Source organism: Eleutherodactylus coqui, chromosome 2 (assembly GCF_035609145.1).
Source record: "Eleutherodactylus coqui strain aEleCoq1 chromosome 2, aEleCoq1.hap1, whole genome shotgun sequence".
Classification (NCBI taxonomy): Eukaryota; Metazoa; Chordata; class Amphibia; order Anura; family Eleutherodactylidae; genus Eleutherodactylus; species Eleutherodactylus coqui.
This window is the reverse complement of record NC_089838.1, coordinates 200,939,691-200,961,701: the sequence shown is the minus strand read 5'-3', so window position 1 is coordinate 200,961,701 and position 22,011 is coordinate 200,939,691. Positions and strand designations below refer to the sequence as shown.

Here is a 22,011-nt window from a genome sequence, read left to right as displayed (position 1 = left end):
GTGGGGGGGAATTGCTCATGCGAATAACTGATTCAAAAGATTACAGTTCATATTCGCAGCTTGCCACGCGTAAAACTCTCGCGAGATTCTTACTTGTAGCCTTACGGTGCCTTCACACTTGCGAGAAAATCACATGATTTTTGAGCGATGCGAAAGTGAGTAAAAAAAGAAGAATTATGAAACCGATGATTTTTAATAGTTTCACTCCCATTTGCAATGTTTTCACTCATGGTGTGAAAAAAAAATCACAGAATATCCTAACTTTCTGCGTTTTGCTTTTTTTATCTCCCATGTTTCCCTATGAAGCCTCCTTTTTATCGCTTTGCAACGCACAAACTGGCAATTTTCGTGCGATGCAATGCGCTTTTAACATTAGAAGCTCCTATTGGCTTTCGCACAATAAAATTGCTGGTGGCAGTGATGCGAGATTATTCTGAGGAAAAAGCATCGCTGACGCTCAAAAATTGTGTGAACATAGACGTGATTCTGCCGTGATTTTTACGCGGCGATATGGCAGTCGCCAGTGTGAAGGAGCCCTTACTCTGCACAGGGAGAAATCTGGCAGTCCGTATTAAATTAAATTGAGTTGTACTAAATAACAACATCATCATACGTAACTCACACACTATTCAAAACATGCCTGTCACTAATGCATGCTGCTCTCAGAAGGGGCAGCATGAAATTGCTGACAGGTTCCCTTTTAGAGATTGGCATCTTCCCTTGCTATAACCTGCTTGTGTTTGTATTTACAGATGCATTTCTCCTTTAAAGTTTTGCTCTGATTTCCGCCCATATTTCAGTATTCATGACAGTGAATTCAAAGAGTATACAACAAAAACACAAGCCCCGTGAGTAAATACTTATTCTACTATTCTAATTATTTTGAGTCTCAAGGAAATTCGTAAAAATCATATATTTGTTTAAATGAGCACTGCATAAGAATAATAAAATATAAGTAAGGTTTCATTAGTTCTGTTTCCCTCTGTTTCTGCAGCCCTAGCTTGTTACTTGGCGTTACCAATCCTTTCTTCATCAAGACTTTGCAGCACTGGCCTCATATTCTTCGTGTTGGGGAACCACGAGTGTCTGGTAAGAAAACACTAGTGATGGTGGAGCTTGTGTATTGTGGTAGTCAAGGGGTCTTCCAGGACTAGACAAAGGGTCTACTGTTTTTTCCAGAAAGAGTGCCTCATCTGTCCATGGGCTATTCCAGTTCAGCTCAATTCATTTGAACAGGGATGAGATGCAGTTCCAGATATAGCCCATGGAAAAATGTGGCACTGTTTCTGGAAAAATTGCAGACCGTTTTCTAGCCTTGGACAAACATCTTTAAAATATAACCATATCACACTGAATAAAGCTGAATGGTGTGCACTTGTTCTCCAACATGACACACATTTGTAAGGACCCATTCAGACAAATGTTTTTCTTGTCCGTATACTGTCTGTATTTCATGGACAGCATGTAAACCCATTATAGCCCATTAGGCTATTCACATGAGCGCTGCATGTCCTATTCTGGTCCGTATTATGGAAGAAAGTGGGACATGCAATGTCCACTGCCCCCACAATTCGAACAGCACATGTACAGATTTTGCATTGGGGCCTAGAAACTTCAATGTATGCCTCGGACTAGCAGGTAACAGGACTGAGTACTGTGTGACTTCTTTTCACTTGCAGGTGATTTGCCGAAACAAGTAAAGTTAAAGAAGATAACAAAGTTGAAGACGCTGGACACAAAAATGGGTAAGATTGAATACTTCAGATGACTAATATAACCTTATATCTGCAAATAATCTCATAAGTAGCTCTCAGTAAATTATACCCAGCTAAACTGCAGCAAATTTTGATGACATGGTAAGCCACACTACCTAAAAATTGAAACTATTACAGGAGTCTGTAAGTACAGTACATATAAGTCTTAGCAGGTGTTTTGTTGGTGTTCATCGAGCAATGCTCAGCCAATCAATGCAGTGCTCGAGAAACAGATCACAGCTGCTGCATTGTGGAGGCGGGATTTATGAATTGGCTGAGCCGCGGCATTGATTGGCCAATTCATAAGTCCCGCCTCCACAACGCGATGGCTGTGATTGGCTGAGCAGTGGTCAAAGAACCAATCAATACAACGCTAGATGAACCAATCACAGCCATCACATTGGTTCATAGAGCATTGCATTGATTGGTTCTTGAGCACTGCTCAGCCAATCAGAGCCATTGCTTCCTGGAGGTGGGATTTATGAATCCCGTAACCAGGAAGTAATCTTCTGTGGGCGAACTAGGACTGCAGGACACTTGGCCGAGCTCCAGAGAACATCTAGAGAACCCAAACCGAAACTGCTAGGTAAGTAAAATAAGACGTCCCCCGAAAAGAAGACCGAGTGCCTCTTTTAGTGCAAAAATTAATAAGACAGGGTCTTATTTTCAGGGAAACACCGTATATCTGCATGTAGACAGAAATGAATAGCAGTAAACTGTAAATATGTTTACGCAACTGAAAATATTTGTTTTTGCCTCTATTTTATTGTCTGTAGGGTTGTACACTTCCTACAAGCCATTTCTTCACAAAGACAAGGCCCTTGTTAAACAGTTAATAAAGGTAACTGCTGAGAGAAGAGGGGTTCTAAAAATGTACAGAAATTGGTTCAGTGTAAACTTACGCTAGACTTATAATTATACCTGCAATTATTGTGTTAGGCCTTTGCAGCCCTCAGCAAACACACCAGTGTTCACATATATTGTTACTGCCAGGTTTTCATTGCCCATGACAGCCAGAATAGTGAAGCATGAAAACTGTTCGTTTCAGTATAGAAAACTGACACCAAACAGAAACTTTATGGATTCACTATGTCAATTGAGACCTCCAGGATCTGTTGCAAAATGGATACATCTAAAAAGAAAAAAACATAACTATGCTAGCTATTTAATATTTTCTCACTATTTCACAATTCAGTCTAGAATAATATTGATGGAGAAATATCTTAGCATGAACAACAGTAAGAATAGCACATATAGTTTAAATATATGGACACTCTACATTTAATTTCTTGTTAATTGTATTCTTATGTCTAAAATTGAAAGGTTTGAAGGGCCAGACATGCATGTCAACTCTTTAACCTGTGGCTTACATAACTGGCAGTAGTGGGGTGTGAGGGAGCTGCAACACTATTTTACCTAAAAACCACTGCCAATAATGAGTGCACGCTGTTTTGCCGCACTCAGCAATAGATTGTTTTCTCTTGTGTAAAAGTTCTCAGAAAAGTTCTAAACACTTTTTAAAGGCAGGATAATGGGGGACAAAACAAAGATGAATGAAAGAAGGTAAGAAAGTAGATAGCAGCTCAACTGAATACACTCTGTTTTAATAAAAAAGAGGGTTACAAACTGCATTTAATAGGCTTATCCCTGGTAGAAAGAAGTCACACCATATTTTCCCAGACAGCAGATTCTGTCATAAGGTCCCATTAAATTCAACAACTTATCACACCACTGCTTAAGGCTGGCTTCAGCTGAGTGTAAGACAAAAATTCACACGCTAGCGCGACTTTTTGTGCAATGAAGGCCGCACTATTATGCGCGTATCTGCTCTATTTTTTTTTTGCATGTACAAATACACTCGTCTGAAGCCTCTGTGACAATTGATGATTTGCCTGGGATCTGATGGCTTTATCCATCAGTAGAACCTGTTGTGTCTTTTTGCAGTATCCCAGTGGAATCCTGGGACTAGATACTGGACCTTCAATCTTCCGTCTAAAGCCCTTTTCCACCAAGTGTATTGATAAAGATTTCACCCAATATTTATTCCCAACTTGAATTTGTTTTCCTCTTTTATTGGTTTATCCATAGCTTGTTGATTTTTGCTTATTCTTTTTTTTTTTTTAACAAAACAAACTTGGTCAGGGTCTTGGGGAGATACATCTTTCTCAAGGAAAGTAAATACTTTTCCTAATGTCAGCTTTTGCAAGAGGACTTGTCACATCCTTTCACAAGAAACTGGCTGTAGACTCTTACCGATGACTCCTCACAGATTCTAGCACTGCTTTTTTTTTCTCTTCTAGCCCCCGCCCCCACCCCACCCCCACCACCACAATTCACATTCGCCCACAATCAGTACTGTTAGATTTTGAGCCCAATACTTAAAAATTGCCATCTATGCATACCACAACATGTAGTCTCAATGAAATGTCACCCCAGCCAATTTACTAGTATTGGGCTCTGAAAATAACTGTGTGCAGATGGGAGAGGGGTATGTTGTAGCTAGAAGTAAAAAAACAAGGACACGCTTGAGTTAGTGAAGCCAGCTATAAAGCCATGCAACTGGTTTCACTTGTGAGAGAACAACATAGATCCACTTTAAAAGGGGTTGTCTCATTAGTACAACCTTGACCCATATGCCCTATTAATGCATATGGATGTCATAGCGAAAGGTATGCCAGTAGTAACCCCCCACCCATTACAACCTGTTTAATGTATGCTCCTAGTCCTCAATACTAAGCGGTGTAACAACCTGACTTTTATTAACACACCTGTATCAGGCTATTGGTTATAGTCAGTATGTAGGCATGTATATAGAAATGTAAAACCACTGATCTTCTCTTTTTCAGGGTCTGCAGAAGAAACTCCCTTCTTCCGCACTCAGCATACTACTACGGAAACATATGTTTGATTTAACCCAGAGCTTTATTCTTCCTCTGGTAAGAAACATCCTAATTTCGGATGCTGTTTTGAGGTTTTGCTCTGATGCTTACAACTCTGTATGTTTTAGGAGCGTTACATGGGAAGCCTAATGCCACATCATAGTGCCATTACTCCCTGGAAGGTAGGTCACTACACTATTTACTACTTACTGTACTAACCTAGAGAATATTTGACTTGTTTTCAGTCTGGCAACCACTTGAGAATTAAACATATTTTGATGTCATGATGATTATGGACTTCAAATGTATAAGCAGTAGGCTTGTAGTACCCAGCAGTAAAAACAGCCCAAACGTTAAATGTATTGGAGTAATCAAAACAATCATTTAAAAAGCATTTAAAACATACCTTTTTTTAAGGCGTTGCATCAATGAAAAAAAAATTGTATCGCCGTCCAATTTATTAAAATATTACATTATTCTTCCTCAACAAAAACAAATTAATTCCAGAATTGCATTTTTTTGAACACCCCATTTCCAAGAAAAAATTGAAAAGAGTGATCAAAAAGTAGTATGTACTCCATAATGTTACCAATAAAAACAACAGAAGCTCTCAAATTAGCCCATCAGTGGAAATATAAATAATGCGTTATATTTTATGTTATATGGTACCATTGAAAAACACAACCTATTCCACAAAAAACAAGCTCATATGATGCTATATCACTGGAAAAATAAAAAAGTTATGATTTGTTGAAAGTGAGGATAGAAATCTGAGAGCAATAAACAAAAAAAAGTTGCCGCGGGAAGGGGTGAAGGAAAAATTAAATATGTACAAGGTTAGCGAAATTAAACTTCTCCAACTCGGAGGCCTCTGGAGGGTGTTCTGCTGCTCCAAATGAGATGAAATGGGAACAATGACTACTTCAGACTATGCGCTTTTGTGATTTATTGAAAACAAAAAGGTTAGCAAAAAAGTTGCCAATAGGTGGTGCTGCAGTTATGCAAATCCCGCTATAAATGTTCAATAAGTTCCTTCTTGGTTTTCAACAACGCTCTTCATTTGCAAAACCATATTTTTTTACCACTGAATGCAGTGTGTCAGCATTAATTGCTACAAGATGTTGACAAATGCTATCCTTCAGAAATGGCAAGCGCATTGTCTGAAGTGGCTGTTGTATGGATTTCATTTCATTTGGGAGTCAAAGAATGCCCTCCAGAGGCCTCTGAGTTCAGGAAGTTTCATTTCACTAACCCTGGATATAGGCCCTTTTTAATCATCTTGATTGTTTTGTTTTTTTCCTTTTGCATCCTATACTCACTGTTTTACCAATGTGACTTTTGGTGCAATTTTTATTTATTTATTTTAAACATATCCAAAGCGCCCCATGTGAATACAGCCTAGGGCCGAATGCACACGGCCGGGTCGGATCCCGCAGTGGAATCCAACCCAATGCCTAGCCAATGACCCTGCAGACCCCCGCGTACCTGTCCGCAGTGTTCTTTACCTGTAATGTGGATGTGCCGGCCTGCGCACATGCGCAGTACAGAAGACGTGGCGCTGTCGCTAGGCAATGACCCAGATTCCACAGCCTGTCCGCAATGACTGCTTCCATTGATGGCTTCCATAGAACATGCTGCGATTTTTATTCCCCCCCCCCCCCTCAAGTGGAAAATCGCAACTGATTTCCGCTCGTGGACATGGAAAAGCTCCAGATTCCGCAGTGCACATATGCACGTGTGCACTGGGCCTTAGAATGCTTTCTTTCTAGGAAATTAAGGATGCATTTTCAGATTTTCAGCAGATCTCCTCAAATGGGGATGGTCTACCAATGATCAGCAGATATATATTGCATGTATTTGACCAGCTTTTTGAATTTCCAGGCTTATGTTGCATGCTTTTGAAGCATATGAGGTTGTATTATCCTAGTCAGAAACTGTCTTACATGTGAAAATGTGTCTCTCTATGCACAGAATCCACCGCAAGTATGGCCATTTCAGCAAGAAGAGCTAATGAAGATGTTAGAGCATACAGGTCCGCAGTATAGCTCTTCAATAAAGGGTGACTGGATTGGATTGTACAGGTGAGCCAGGCAGATCCTAGGATACAACAGATACAACAAGGAATTTAGTTATTTATCGTAGTGAACAATATGGTGATCAAAAGCAGCTCTACATCTTCTTAGAGCATTGAGTGTCTATGGAACCAGTTCCTTTTGTCTGGTCCAGTCTACAAACCAAACTAGTTTACTGGGCATCATCATTGCGACCTCCCATAGCAAATGAAGGCCACATAGATTAATATTATGCAGTGTTATAACAGTGTCCAGAACCAAATGCATTGCTTTTAAAATACATTTTTGACTTCTCTGACTGGTGGGACTGGTTGCTGAAACCTTTTCCACTAGACCAGGGGTCCCCAACTCCAGTCCTCAGGGAACACCAACAGGTCATGTTTTCAGGAAATCCTATGGTTAGAACACCTGTGGCAATGTCTGAGGACTGACAATAATTACATCACCTGTACAACACTGAGGAAAAACATGACCTGTTGGCGGTCCCTGAGGACTGGAGTTGGGGAACACTGCACTAGACGATGGACCTGTGTTTTGAGCATTCCTCATAGAGCTAAGTGCGGGCCATAGCCAGTGCCCATACTTGCCTCTTAAGGGAAGCCCAAAGAGAGTACTCAACAGAGAGTTGCAGCCTTTTTGTCCCATAGAAGAAGTGCAAAGATATATGGTAATTCTCATGAAATGATCCATGGAGGAAATTGTTCATATCATGAGGAGATGTCACTATTTGTATGCACCTTTTTCATAGCCTATCAGGCACTGCTCTTTCAAGCCAGTCATGTTGTCTTACTGTGTGTAGTATTGATTGAATACTTTTATTTCATAGAAAAGTAAAAATAATCAATATAAATGTAAAATTACAGTGGAAAATAACTATTAATAGTCACATCTTCTGACTAAGGTAAGATGACATGTAGCCGGTCTCTGATGTATGCATGTCCAAACTGCACACTTAGGCCTTAGTCAGCCGGGCGTTTTTTCGCGTGATTTGCGCATGCGTCCGGCGATTTTTTTTTTTTTTTTTTTTTTTTTTTTTTTTTTAAATTTATTTTTTTATTTATTTATTTTTTTTTATTTTTTTTTACATTTTTTTTTTTTTTTTTAAACCATTGCTTTGCAATGGTATCGGACACATGAGTGCCTTTTATGCACTCGTCCGATAAATTATAGAACAGAAATCGCAGATCGCACCTATCTGCGATTCCTGTTCTCTTCTCTATATGCGCTCAATGGGGCCGGCGGCAGCAGCGCCGACCCCATTGAGAACATATAGAAGACAAATCATTCTTCTCTGCCACAGCTGTAACAGCTGTGACAGAAAAGAACGATGTTTGCCCATTGAATTCAATGGAGCCGGCAATACAGCCGGCTCCATTGAAAGCAATGGCTGCCGGTGAGCGCAGGATGAATTGTCGGGAAGGGCTTAAATATATAAGCCCTTCCCTGCAATTCATTCAGAAATGTGTAAAAATAAAAAATATATATATATACTCACCTTGTCCCGGCAGACGGAGTTCAGCGCTGAGCCAATCAGGGGCAGGTCTGACTCACACCCCCTTCACACCCACTGCAGGCTGGCCGCGCTGAACTCCGTCTGCCGGGACAAGGTGAGGATATATATATTTTTTATTTTTACACATTTCTGGATGAATTGCAGGGAAGGGCTTATATATTTAAGCCCTTCCCGACAATTCATCCCGCGCTCGCCCACAGCGCATTGCTTTCAATGGAGCCGGCTGTATTGCCGGCTCCATTGAATTCAATGCGCTGGACAGCTCCGGCCCGTTTCTAATGGAACGCGTCTAGGAGCAGATTTTTCGGGCGGTTTTTTTTGGCCCCGATCATGCGTTTTGCGGATGCGCATCCGTCATGCGATCCGCAAATCGCGCGAAAAAACGCCCGTGTGACTAAGGCCTTAAACTTTAGTTACCATGTGGCTGTTAATAGGCATACAATATATTCGGAAAGTCTTCAGCCTCTCTAATTGTTTTGTATTTTATGTTGTGGCCTTGTGTACATTAAAAAAATTCAAGTTTTTCCCCGTCATTATAAAGTGAAAACAGGATGTTAAAAATCTTTGTAAATTTTTAACAAAACATTTTGCCATTGACATAAGTATTCAGACCCTGTACTCAGTACCTTTGTCAGCAATTACATCGTCAAGTCTTTGTGAGTGTGATGTGTGACAATCATGTAGGTGTAGCGTAGTTGTAGAGGGAAGGTATATCACCCCTAGGTTTCTCTCCTATATGAGGTAAGGGGGAGAATATCACCTGCTGGGTAATTAACTCACAGGCTGAGTATTTAAGACCAGCCGGAAGAACACGAGTCTGTTGTGCCTGGGGATACAGAAACTATAAGGGATGCTGTTGCACCCGGGCCCATAAGGCCACTTTTCTCCATATAGGGAGCCCAATAATATGAATAAGGCATTATATTTGGGGGCCCTGTTACAGTTTTTGCATGGGGGCCCAGAAGCTTCAAGTTAAGCTTCTGGAGAGGGATAAATCTGTATAGCTAGTGCCGGACAGCCAATGGTTTAATTTGGTTCCTGTATCGTTTTACTTGCAACCTTACTAATAAAGCTACTTCTTGTCGCTTGGCTTTGTGTTGGATGAAAGTGATACGCATCCTTTGACCTCAGCAAAGGCGATCTCAAGTTCAAATCTTACAGAAGCCTTATGGTTTGCACACCTGTGTTTGGGGATTTTCTGCCATTCTTCTCTGCAGATCCTTAAGTTCTGTTAGATTGGATGAGGATCTTCTGGGAACAGCCATTTTCACGTATGTCCAGAGAGGTTTGCTTGGGTTCAAGTCAGGGCTCTAGCTAGGTCACTAAAAGACATCCACAGAGTTGTTCCTGTGTTGTCTTAGCTGTGTGTTGAGAGTCTTTATCTTGGTGGAAGGTGAACCTTCTCACCAGTCTGAAGTCTCTTGTACTCTGGATCAGGTTTTCATTAATATCTTCGTACTGTGTTCCCTTCAGCTTTCCATCAACCTTGACCAGTCTCCCTTTACCAGCTGCTAAAAAACACCCCACAGCATGATGCTGCCATCAACATGTTTCACTGTACGGATGGTATTGGGCAGGTGATGAGCTGTGCCTGGTTTCGTCCAGAGATAACGATTACAATTGAGGCCAAAAAGTTCATTATTGGTTTCATTAGACCAGAGATATTTGTCAGTAAGTGTTTTTTGTGCTTTCTGGCAAACTCCAGGCGGTCTTTCTTGTGTCTTTTACTGAAGAGGTCCTTCTTTATGGTCTTTCTGCCATAAAGTCAAGATTAGTGAAGTGCTGCAGTGATGGTTGACCTTCTGAATGTTTCTCCTATCTGCACACAGAATCTTTGGAGCTCAGCCAAAGTGATCAATGGGTTCTTGGTCACCTCTCTTAAAAATGCCCTTCTCACTTGATTACTTATTTTTGTGGTTCAGCCAGCTCTAGGAAGAGTTCTGGTTGTTTCAAACTTCTTCCATTTAAGAATTATGGAGCCCACTGTGTTCTTGGGAAGTTTCAGTGGAGCAGAATTTTTTTGTAACTTTCTCCAGATCTGTGCCTCCACACAATCCTGTCTCTGAGCTCTACAAGCAGTTTTTTACTTTTTATGGCTTGGTTTTGGCCCCAATATGCATTGTGATCTGTGAGACCTTTTATAGACAGAGGTGTGTCTTTTAAAATTATGTCCAAGTAACTGAATTTTCCACAGGTGGACTCTAATCTCTAAGTGTAGAAACATCTCAAAGATGATCAAGAGAAATCAAAGGCCCTCAGAACTAAATTTCAAGTGTCATGCTAAATGTCTGAATACTTATATCAATGCAAAATGTTAGTTTTTCTTTAAAAATAAAAAAAAATTACAAGTGCAGAATGATGAGGAAAAACTCGAAATTATTTTTTCATTTGCAAGAGGCCACACAACATGACTAAATGTAAAAAAGAAAGGGTCTGAAGACTTTCCAAATGCATTGTAGGTGGGTAATGCATTTTAGTATGATCCCATTCTGTTTGATTACATAACTCTGTCTGACCCCATGATCATTTTAGACGGTTCTTGAAGTCTCCCCATTTTGATGGCTGGTACCGGCATAAACAGAAAGAGATGAGAGAAAGACTTGAAACCGCACATCTCAAAGTCATCTGTGAAGCAGTGAGTGTTGCTAAAAATAAGTGTATGTGTTTGAGCTTGAGAGCCACAAAAATTGTCATTAAAGGGGTTGTCTCGCGAAATCAAGTGGGGTTATACACTTCTATATGGCCATATTAATGCACTTTGTAATATACATCGTGCATTAAATATGAGCCATACAGAAGTTATTCACTTACCTGCTCCGTTGCTAGCGTCCTCGTCTCCATGGTTCCGTCTAATTTCGCTGGCTTCTTGCTTTTTTAGACGCGCTTGCGCAGTCCGCTCTTCTGCTCTGAGCACGAGCCGCTTCAGTGTGCTCGCCGCTACAGCTCTTCTGTGCATGCGCAGATGAGCTGTATCCTCACGGGAGCGCGCTGGAGCGGCCATTCTGCTACCATCCTCTCTTAGAGAAAGGTGCAGAGCCGCCCACCCGCCCAGCCCAGCCGCCCAGGTAAGTGATGGGTGACGGACTGACGGGGGTGACGCGTGACGGCCTGCCGCTGTGGCCCCGGGGCGTAGCGCTGGGGCGCCGGGGCGTAGCGCTGGGGAGCCGGGGCGTAGCACTGGGGAGCCGGGGCCTAGCGCCGGTTACCTGCTGCCTGGCGGTGGGTGACTGGTCGGCCGCGTTCAATCCCGGGGTCCGGTCGGCGGCTGCGGGGCGTCTGGTTGTCAGGGAGACACAGCTGGTAGCGTCTCGGGAGCGCGCACGTCGGGCTACAGCAAGCGACGGGAAAAGAGCCGGCGGCCATCTTGGGGAAACTTTTTATAAGTTGCTGAAACGCTGGAACTGTAAGTACAAACCAGCTAGAAAAGTAATTTACAGGGGGGCTTAGTAATGTATGCTTAATTAGGGGGACTGGGCAAAAAAAAAATTTCACTGCTTCCTCGAGACAACCCCTTTAACATAATGTGGGAAGAAAAAAGTCTGACCAATCATTATGTACAAATGAGCCATGGCAATACATTTGAAGCAGTTAAGATTCCTCTAAATATCTTTGTTCTAATCATTAACCCCCATTCACATGGGAAGATTTTTGTTAGATAAGTTGATATCTTACAGTAACTCATACCTTCCAAATGCAGCTTTTGACACCAATTATACGTTTCAGATAACATATAGGTACAGAGATAATGTTAAAGCATACCTCTAGTGAAAAATAAAGTCAGTGTTTTTAAATCCTATATCAAGCCTTTCTGTTTAAAACTCTGCTGTTTGAACAGCAGATCAGCTGCTTCTGAATAAGGATTGCAGCACAGATTCCACACCACAAGACTGCAGTAGACTACATTACAATATTGTGTGAAATCAATGGAGCATTATGCTGCTGTAATCGTGGTAATAAGTGCTTGTGTGAGAGTGGCCTTAACACATGCATTTGCAGGTCTTGGTCTTTGAGGCCCAGAAGATATTTTCTGTGTCCTAGAACCAGACAGTATCTTGTCCAAGTATACCCAATTTTACCACCAGGAGAATCCGGAGATCGTTAAAGGGGTTTTCTGTGGAAATGCTATTGATGACCTACCCTCAGGATAGGCCATCAATAGTTGTTCGGCCAGGGTCCACAGCTCGGGACCCTGACCAATCAGCTGTGCGGGCATATGCGGAATACTAGGAGAGAACAACAGAAAGTTCACCATTGTAGGCGTTTACTATAGGCGCCTGGACAAGCAGAAGATATGGATGAACTCTTTCTACATCAGATGGCCAAGCTCTTATAAAAGCATGACATAGTGATCATGGGAGATTATAACTATCCAGGTATTTGTTGGGAATCTCTCTCAGGCAAAAATAATGGGTTCAATACCTTACCAATTCTTACCCACTCTTGCTTAAAATTTTTTTTTTACAAAAGGTAGAAGAGAAAACAAGGGGATCTTGGAAATGGTTGAGGAAGTAAGGGTGGCTGGGACCTTAGGAGGCAGTAATCATGCTATAATTAAATTTTGGATAACAATTGAAGGAAGACCGGAGAAGACTCAGACCTCGAGTTTGGATTTCAGAAAGGCAGATTTTATTGGACTCAGAAAGAGGATAAGAAGGATCCAGTGGCTGGATGTTCTTAGGCCTCCTGCACACGGGCGAAAATTCCGCGGCGGGATTTCCCGCAGAATTTCCACCCGTGGAAGCAGCCATAGGATTGTGTTAGCGAACGCAATCCTAGGCAGACGGCCGCGATTTGTCCGTGCGAAATCACGCGCGGCAAGCTCTATTTCTCTGCGGGGTTCTGCGAGACCCGCACAGAAATCTCACTCCCCGGCCGCCGGCTCCGGTCTGCGCATGCACCGGCAGCTGGCACATCAAACAGCCGGAGCCGCGGAAGCAGCTGAGTACGCACTGGTCCCTGAAGCGCTGCGGGACGGGTCCTGCTGCGAGAATTCTCGCAGCCGGATCCGACCCGGCCATTTGCAGGCGGCCTTAAGGACAGAAATGTCCAAGAAGGTTGGAAATATTGTGAAATGAGATTCTCAAAGCACAATCATTAACAATTCCTTAAAAGAAGGAAGAATAACAAGCATTGAAGGAGACCAGGATGGATGAACACAGAACTTAAATACATGCTAAAAAGGAAGAAAATATGTTTATCAAATGGAAAGAGGGGGGCATATCAAAAGAAGAATATAATGCGGTTTGCATGAACTGTAGGGCAAGTATGAGAAAAGCTAATAATGAATTGAGACTTGCAACAGGGGCTAAAAACAATTTAAAAGGATTTTGGGCGTATGTCAAAAGCAAAAGAAAAGTCAAAGATGCTATAGAATGTTTTCAGGATGAAAATGGTGAATTAGTTAAAAATATGTTGAGAAGGCTGAACTTTTAAATTCCTATTTTTAATCTGTTTTCTCTCAGAAAGTAGATGTAACATCAACTGATCTATTAATAACCGTGCTATTGGGGGAATAAAAGAATGGAGGCTATCTATAAACCTAGAGATGGTGAGGGAACACTTAGCTAACTTAAATGTATTCAAGCCTCCAGGTCCAGGTGAATTACATCCTAGGGTACTGAAGGAAATTACAAAGGTAATTGTTGAACCACTCGCCATAATCTTTGAAAATTCCTGGAGAACAGGAGATATCCCAGAAGATTGGAAAAGGGCAAATGTTGTCCCTATTTTCAAAAGAGGGAAGAATCTAGAAAACTACAGACCTGTGAACCTGACTTGTATACTGGGAAAGATCTTTTATTAAACAGCATGTATGCAAGTACTTAGATGAGAATGAAGAAATTAACCAGAGCCAGCATGGGTTTTTTTTTACAAACAAGTCATGGCAGACAAGTCCAATTTCCTTCTATGACAGAATCACCGACTGGGTTGATCAAATATGGGATTGACTAGGCAACTATTAGGTGGATTCACAACTGGCTGAGTGATCGTACTCAGAGAGTGGTCATAAATGGCTGCATATCCAATTGGAAGAATGTGGCAAGTGGGGTACCACAAGGCTCTGTCCTGGGCACAGTGTTGTTTAACATTTTTATAAATGATCTGGAGGAGGGAGTCGAGGGGAAACGTATCAAATTTGCCGACGACACAAAGCTAGGATGGATAGCTAACACTAGGGAAAAGAGAGAGAGTATTCAAAAAGATCTAGAAAAGCTTGAACAGTGGGTGGTGACTAACAGAATGGTATTTAACAAGGAGAAATGCAAAGTCCTACATCTGGACAAGAAAAATGAAAAAGCACATACAAAATGGGATTGGTCTAAGCAGCAGCACATGTGAAAAAGTCTTGGGTATACTAATAGATCACAGACTGAACATGAGTTAACAATGTGATGCAGCAGTAAAAAAAAGCGAACACAAATCTAGGATGTATTAAGAGAAGCATAGAGTCTAGATCACGTGAGGTAATTATCTCCCTCTACTCTTTCTTAGTCAGACCTCACCTGGAATATTATGTCCAGTTCTGGTCACCACAATTTAAAAAAAAGACAAACTGGAGCAAGTTTAGCGAAGAGCTACCAGGATATCCTATGAAGAAAGGTTAATGGATCTGGGAATATTGAGCTTGCAAAAAAGAATACTGAGAGGAGACTTAATAGCTGTCTACAATTGGAAAGTCCTCTTCCCAATCTATTTATTTATTTTTTAAACTTTATAAAAATTCAGAACTTGACTTGTAGTAATGTTGCCATCCAATAGGTGGTGCTGCATCTCCTTCCATGTGCAGGTTGAAGGAGACATAAGACATAGAGATGAGCGAGCGTACTCTGAGCTTGATGCTCGTTCGAGTATTAGGGTGCTCGAGATGCTTGTTACTCGAGACGAGCACCACACGGTACTCGTCTCGATTAAACGAGCACTGACCATTGAATTCAATGGAGCCGGCAATACAGCCGGCTCCATTGAAAGCAATGGGCTGCCGGCGAGCGTGGGATGAATTGTCGGGAAGGGCTTAAATATATAAGCCCTTCCCTGCAATTCATCCAGAAATGTGTAAAAATAAAAAAATATATATATACTCACCTGGTCCCGGCAGACGGAGTTCAGCGCGGCCGGCGGCAGTCCTCCTGAACTGCTCTGAACAGCTGTGAGTAGTATTCAGCAGCCGGGGATTTAAAATCCCCGCCTGCTGAGTGAGCTGCCTCTAATTCATGAATGGGTGAGTGACTGCTGCCTCTCATTGGCTCAGCGCAGGGACCAATCTGATTGGTCCCTGCGCTGAGCCAATGAGAGGCAGCAGTCACTCACCCATTCATGAATGGGTGTGTGAGTGAGATCTGCCTCTGATTGGTCAGGCTGTGACCAATTAGAGGCAGCTCATTCAGCAGGCGGGGATTTTAAATCCCCGGCTACTGAATACTACTCACAGCTGTTCAGAGCAGTTCAGGAGGACTGCCGCCGGCCACGCTGAACTCCGTCTGCCGGGACCAGGTGAGTGTATATATATATTTTTTTATTTTTACACATTTCTGGATGTATATTTAAGCCCTTCCCGACAATTCATCCCGCGATCGTCGGCAGCCCATTGCTTTCAATGGAGCCGGCTGTATTGCCGGCTCCATTGAACTCAATGGGCTAACATCGTTCTTCTCTGCCACAGCTGTTACAGCTGTGGCAGAGGAGAACGATCTTTATGCGGGGGGGGGGGGGGGGGGGTCTCACTCTTGCCACTATTGTGACTTAATAGTGGGACCTGGGAACTTGAGATGCAGACCAACATGTAGCCCCTCGCCTGCCCTATCCTTTTCTGTGTCGTTCCCATCACTTTCTTGAATTTCCCAGGTTTTCACAAATAAAAAAATTTAGCGAGCATCGGCGATATACAAAAATGCTCGAGTCGCCCATTGACTTCAATGGGGTTCATTACTCGAAACGAACTCTCGAGCATCACTGAAAGTTCGACTAGAGTAACGAGCACCCGAGCATTTTGGTGCTCGCTCATCTCTAATAAGACACATCATAAAACTGTCACATTCCTGAGCTCAGTGGACTGATTCAGCTCAGTTTGTCTGTTTTGAGTGCAAAACAGTCTAAATTTCTGTGTGTGGACAATTGTATTTCAATTAAGAGGGGTGTCCACTCTGCATTTGTATATTCTATATGTGCCCCATCCAAACCAGTTCCATTCTAGCCTGATGAAAGATCAATAGAAGACCCGAAAGCTTACTGTAACATCATGTAGATATGATACCTTTTAATGGCTAACAAAAATACAAGATTACTTGGTTTCTCTCACTGAGAATAATCACATGTCGCTCTGCTGGCTAATACGGTACCAAACCTTTTTTTGTTTATACCTTTAGAAACATTTCCTATCAACATGTACATGGTTGGAGTCTTGCAATCTAGTCTCAAAGACCTACACTTCCCACTTTATGTGGAACCTTTTTTTTTTTTTTTGTTTACTTGCAAAATAAGTTATCTCAATGGAAGAGAATGTTGTAATAATTATCCCCCATCTCGGTCTGTGGATATCTCATCTAGATTTTATAGTCAGGATTAAACATAAATCAAAAATAATAAGAACTCATAACAAAGAGGTGAGACAGAGAGGGCATCTAGAACTACAGGTGGGCTCCCACTGCATTGTCAGGACACCCCCTTACACACAACTGATATCAGCAAACATGGACTTGGAAGGGAAAACTGTTAAATAATATACAGTATCCTTATAATTACCGTATATACCGGCGTATAAGACGACTTTTGAACCCCGAAAAATCTGCTCTGAAGTCGGGGGTCGTCTTATACGCCGGTAATACAAAAAAAAAAGTGTCAAAAAAAAAAAATCAGTACTCCCCTCCCCCGGGCGTTCTGTCGCGCTCCGACAGGCTATCGCTCCCATCTGGTCCCCGGCAGAACATTGCTTCCCCGCCTCCAGAAAGCTAATACACACGCCGTCAGCCAGTTACAGCCATTCAATGACATCATTGAATGGCTGTGATTGGCTGAAGGCGCACGTGTGTTAGCAATCACACCCATTCAATGATGTCATTGAATAGTGTGATTGGCTGAAGCCACGTGTGTTTTAGCCAATCACAGCCATTCAATGATGTCATTGAATGGCTGTAACTGGCTGACGGCGTGTGTATTAGCTTTCTGGAGGCGGGGATTTCAAGCCCCGCATTCAGAAAGCAATGTTCTGCCGGGGACCAGATGGGAGCGATAGCCTGCCGGAGCGCGACAGAACGCCGGGGGAGGTGAGTACTGATTTTTTTTCTCCACTGTATTACCGGCGTATAAGGTGAAAGTTGGGGGGTCGTCTTATACGCCCCGTCGCCTTATACGCCGATATATACGGTAACATCAAACATTTATGGAAATTGTCCTTACAAGCTAGCAAGTTCCTCCAAGAAAAAGTCTGTAATTCCTCGTCTGGGTAAGAAATTCAAGTTATGTTAGCCGTCTGCTCCCATAGTTGACAGTAAAGAAGTAAAAGGCTGCGGTAATTCAGGTCTCCTCCTACTTTGCCTCATATTAAAATGAAGCTAATAAACACAGAACAATCAATTTTTTTTAAATTGATTGGAAATTGGAATTTACACACGTTTCCTGTTCGGTATTATAAGTGGATCATTGGAGATATGCTTAATACAAACAATAAATAGTAGATGTATAATAATACTGCTGAATATATAAAAACTTAACATATATGTTGTATAAGCAACTGATTGATTAGTTTTCTATGTTTACTACAGAATATAACAGCATGGATAAAGAATAAATCCGAGGTGGAGATTGTGGATCTGGTACTGAAACTGAAAGACAAACTGGTAGTGTATCTAAATTATATAACTCCATTAAAGGAGATGTCCCGCGCCGAAACGGGTTTTTTTTTTTTTTTTAAACCCCCCCCCCCGTTCGGCGCGAGACAACCCCGATGCAGGGGTTAAAAAACCCACCCGCACAGCGCTTACCTGAATCCCGGCGGTCCGGCGTCTTCATACTCACCTGCTGAAGATGGCCGCCGGGATCCTCTGTCTTCATGGACCGCAGGGCTTCTGTGCGGTCCATTGCCGATTCCAGCCTCCTGATTGGCTGGAATCGGCACGTGACGGGGCGGAGCTACACGGAGCCCCATAGAGAAGAGGAGAAGTCCCGGACTGCGCAAGCGCGGCTAATTTGGCCATCGGAGGGCGAAAATTAGTCGGCACCATGGAGACGAGGACGCCAGCAACGGAGCAGGTAAGTATAAAACTTTTTATAACTTCTGTATGGCTCATAATTAATGCACAATGTACATTACAAAGTGCATTATTATGGCCATGCAGAAGTGTATAGACCCACTTGCTGCCTCGGGACAACCCCTTTAACTCTTTAAGGACCAAACTTAGTAAATTTATGGCGCCTGGTCTTGGGCTATAATCGCAGCCGATAGCAGAAGTACAGCACAAAATGAAAGCCTCTGCTCCTGCAGTCAAACAGGAGCAAGTCGGGTTCTCGGCTGTTAGTCACAGCCTAGGCCCCAGAGAAGGTAGAAGCGGTTTTTAACCACTTCTGCCTTCTCCTTTACAGGCTACATAGCATTCTATGAGCACTATGTACTAAATAGAGAAAGCAGAAGTGTTACTTGCACTATTTGACCCAGTGATCACGTGACCGCCGGGTATCCTTGGCTTGCCAAAGCTGCAGGGACCTAGCAGACCCTGATCAGCTCTCACAGTGACTAGTGTGACTACAGGGGAATGTTTTCCCCTTTAATTGGGGCTCCTATTGATGCCCCAGTTACAGTGGAGAAGTGTAAAATTGAAAAGAAAAAAAAGACAATAGTGAACGACCTCCCCCAGAGGTCTTATATGACATCATGGGGAACATAGATATTTAAAAAAAAAAATTAAAATATACTTAAAGAAGAAAATGACCTGATGCCAACCAAAACAGTCACCCCATGCGCCCTGTAGTCTAAAACTGTACAAATTATATATCAAAATGTCCAAAACAAAAATGAAGAATCTATGCCCGTATTTTATTGCATTGTAAATATACTAAAATTTTTTTTAGGTTTTTACGCCCAATAAAATTAAAATAGCCCTATATGTCAGTCACTGAAAAAAAAATATGCAGCAAAAATCATTTCAGTATCTGAGGGAAAAAAAGAGGGCAGTAAAACCACCACTTGGGTAAAATTCCTAAAGCGTGTCTGGTCCTTAAGGGGTTAATGTAATATTTTTCCATAGCAAATCTTACTATTCTCCTCTAATTCGACCGAAAAGTAAAAAAGTTATGTTTTATTTTTAAAGTGGGAAAGAAAAAACATAGATGAAAGATAAAAATCTCTGGTCCTGAATGGGTTAAACGGCTCCACAAGTGCTACATAGGCAGTGTGTACAGGATCTGACTCTGACTCCAAAGAAACAATAAGGGTTATCTTTCGACCCTATTCCTGCTCCTATTTGGCACTTTGGAGGCTGTTTAGTGACTTTACTTACACCCACTATTAAGGCATCATACTAGTGTCCTTATTTTAATATAGTAAGCAAAAGTCCAATACGCTGCCAGGACTGAGCAGAGTTAATTAGCTTCACAAAGGCATGGTTTTTGACGTACTGTTTTTAAGATCCAGCATGGATTCTGTCCTGGTTGCAATCCTCCATGCAGAAAACCGCATGGTGTTGGAAACTAGGAGGGAGCCATAGGCCTAAATAGGAATGACTGAGACCTCTTTGGTCTCCATTTCACTAGGTTTCTGTTCTTGTCAGTTTGTTTATTTTTTAAGCTGGATAGAGAATTGCTGACCTAAACGTTTTTTGGTTTTTTTTATATCCAGGTAGAAAAAAAAATATGACAGGGTTAGAAACTTAGTGAATGTATCACAATAAAGTTTGTTGTATAACGCCCAACGTCCATGGGCAAATTTGAATTGCGGAGATTCTCAATTCAAGCCTCCCATAAGGAGACATGGGCGTCCGCAGCTGACTTAAAGCATGCAGATTTGTTTTGCGGACCTTTTGGTCCAGAAAACAAATTGCAGCATGCTCTTATTGTTGCAGTTCCAGCACAGCCTGCTTCCATTGAAGTCAATGGAAGCCATCCGATCTGCGGCACGTCCACAATTCAATTGTGGACAGGCCACGGGTTCTACAGGATGTACTGCAGATTTTTTTAAATCTCCTGAAGACTTGGAAAGGTAAGCACGGTCCTCAGCCGCGGGCAGGATTGGATTCCACTGCGGGCTCCCGTATGCGGAATCCGACTCACCCGTGCACATGAGGCCTTTTACATGTCAACATTGTATGACAGGCTAGGAGCTTTCAAGTTTCAACCTTTCAGTAACTGTGTGACTTGAATTCATGGTTTCTGTTTCTAGGTTCGGGCTCACAGACAACACCTTCCTGTCAGCCCTGCTTCACTGATCAGACTGAAACTTCATATTGATGAAGTTATTGGCTCCCTTCCTGAAGACCTGCAGAGTATTTTACACCCCCACTGAAAGAATGTTGTAGCGTCCCTTGATAAATCAGTCATCATTGTACACCTTGTATCATCACAGTGATATCACTGTACATCTATCTATTCTGCTCCACTACTATTAAGAGACAACTATTGGTTAAGCCTACATCAGTACTGAATCTAGAAAGGTTATGTGTCTTCTACCCTCTTTTAAGTTTAAGAAGTCTGCACAGTCTACCAGTATGAGAGCAAAAGTTTAAAATTGCTTGAAATAGTACAACATAGCACAAAATATATTGCTGAGAATGATATGGGATTTTCATGGAAACAACAAGCACAAGCAAAACTGATGTTTGGAATACCTGCTAATATGTATCTGTAGAATCTTGCCCATGGAGTGGTATCTTCATGGAAGAATCAGCACAACAACCTACAAAAGTCTGAATAATCCATGCGCCACATTTTTTCTTTGAATCTTTAATATTATTACAGCATCATAATAAGGGTCACGCATCCAAGTGTTCTGGGATTTTTAAGGACCTCAAGTGACTGTGTGTCATCAACTTTGACCAAAAAGAAGCTACGTAAGATAGTACTCAATGCATATTGGTCATACGATCTGGTAACGAAAATCAGAGCTTTCTAATCCCACCCCAAAAATTGCACCTTTTTAAAAAAATAAACTTGTAATGTTCATAATATGGAAGGTGGCACAGAAATAAAAAAAAATAATGCAAGATGTTTCTCTGCAGGGTAACCTGTTCTTGTTACGATGAAATTATTACCATATATACTCGAGTATAAGCCTAGTTTTTCAGCACATTTTTTTCTTGCTGAAAAAGCCTCCTCGGCTTATACTCAAGTCAGGGAAGGGTTAAAAAAACAACAACTTTATACTCACCTCCCAGCCGGCGTCTGTGTTCCCGGCGGTGGTGCGGCAAGCTGCTTGAATTCCTGTGTTTCCGGCGGCGTTGTGGAAAGCTGCTTGAATTCTTCCCGCTGTCATTTCCCAGCGTCCTCTCTGCTCGGCTCTGTCATCCCCTGCCGTCAACACTGTGATTGGATTGAGCGCCAGCCAATCACAGCCTGCGCTAAATCATTCACAGCCAATCAATGAATGACATTCACTGATTGGCTGTGAATGATCAAGGCCGGCTGTGATTGGCTGGCGCTCGATCCAATCACAGCGCTTACTTACACAGCAGTGTCGGCGGTGGATTTAAAAGTTGAGCAGGGAGATGACAGCGGGGAGAATTCAAGCAGCTTGCCACACAGACGCCGGGTGGGAGGGGAGTATGGAGGCTTTTTTTTTACCCAGTATATACTCGAGTTTAGCTCTGCTT

The 22,011-nt window shown here is 42.2% G+C and overlaps 1 protein-coding gene across 1 annotated transcript in view; it reads left to right on the top strand.

Annotated features, from left to right (window-relative positions):
* The window catches only part of DENND6B (DENN domain containing 6B), a 40,016-nt gene extending 18,271 nt beyond the window's left edge, over positions 1–21,745 (top strand). The window contains exons 11-20 of the mRNA XM_066592204.1: positions 753–848; positions 995–1,089; positions 1,680–1,745; positions 2,531–2,595; positions 4,601–4,690; positions 4,762–4,815; positions 6,605–6,714; positions 10,751–10,853; positions 17,977–18,051; positions 20,586–21,745. Of these exons, the coding sequence (XP_066448301.1) occupies positions 753–848; positions 995–1,089; positions 1,680–1,745; positions 2,531–2,595; positions 4,601–4,690; positions 4,762–4,815; positions 6,605–6,714; positions 10,751–10,853; positions 17,977–18,051; positions 20,586–20,708 (877 nt within the window). The 3' untranslated portion in view covers positions 20,709–21,745. The remainder of the gene's footprint in view (positions 1–752; positions 849–994; positions 1,090–1,679; positions 1,746–2,530; positions 2,596–4,600; positions 4,691–4,761; positions 4,816–6,604; positions 6,715–10,750; positions 10,854–17,976; positions 18,052–20,585) is intronic.
* The last annotated feature ends 266 nt before the right edge of the window (positions 21,746–22,011 follow it).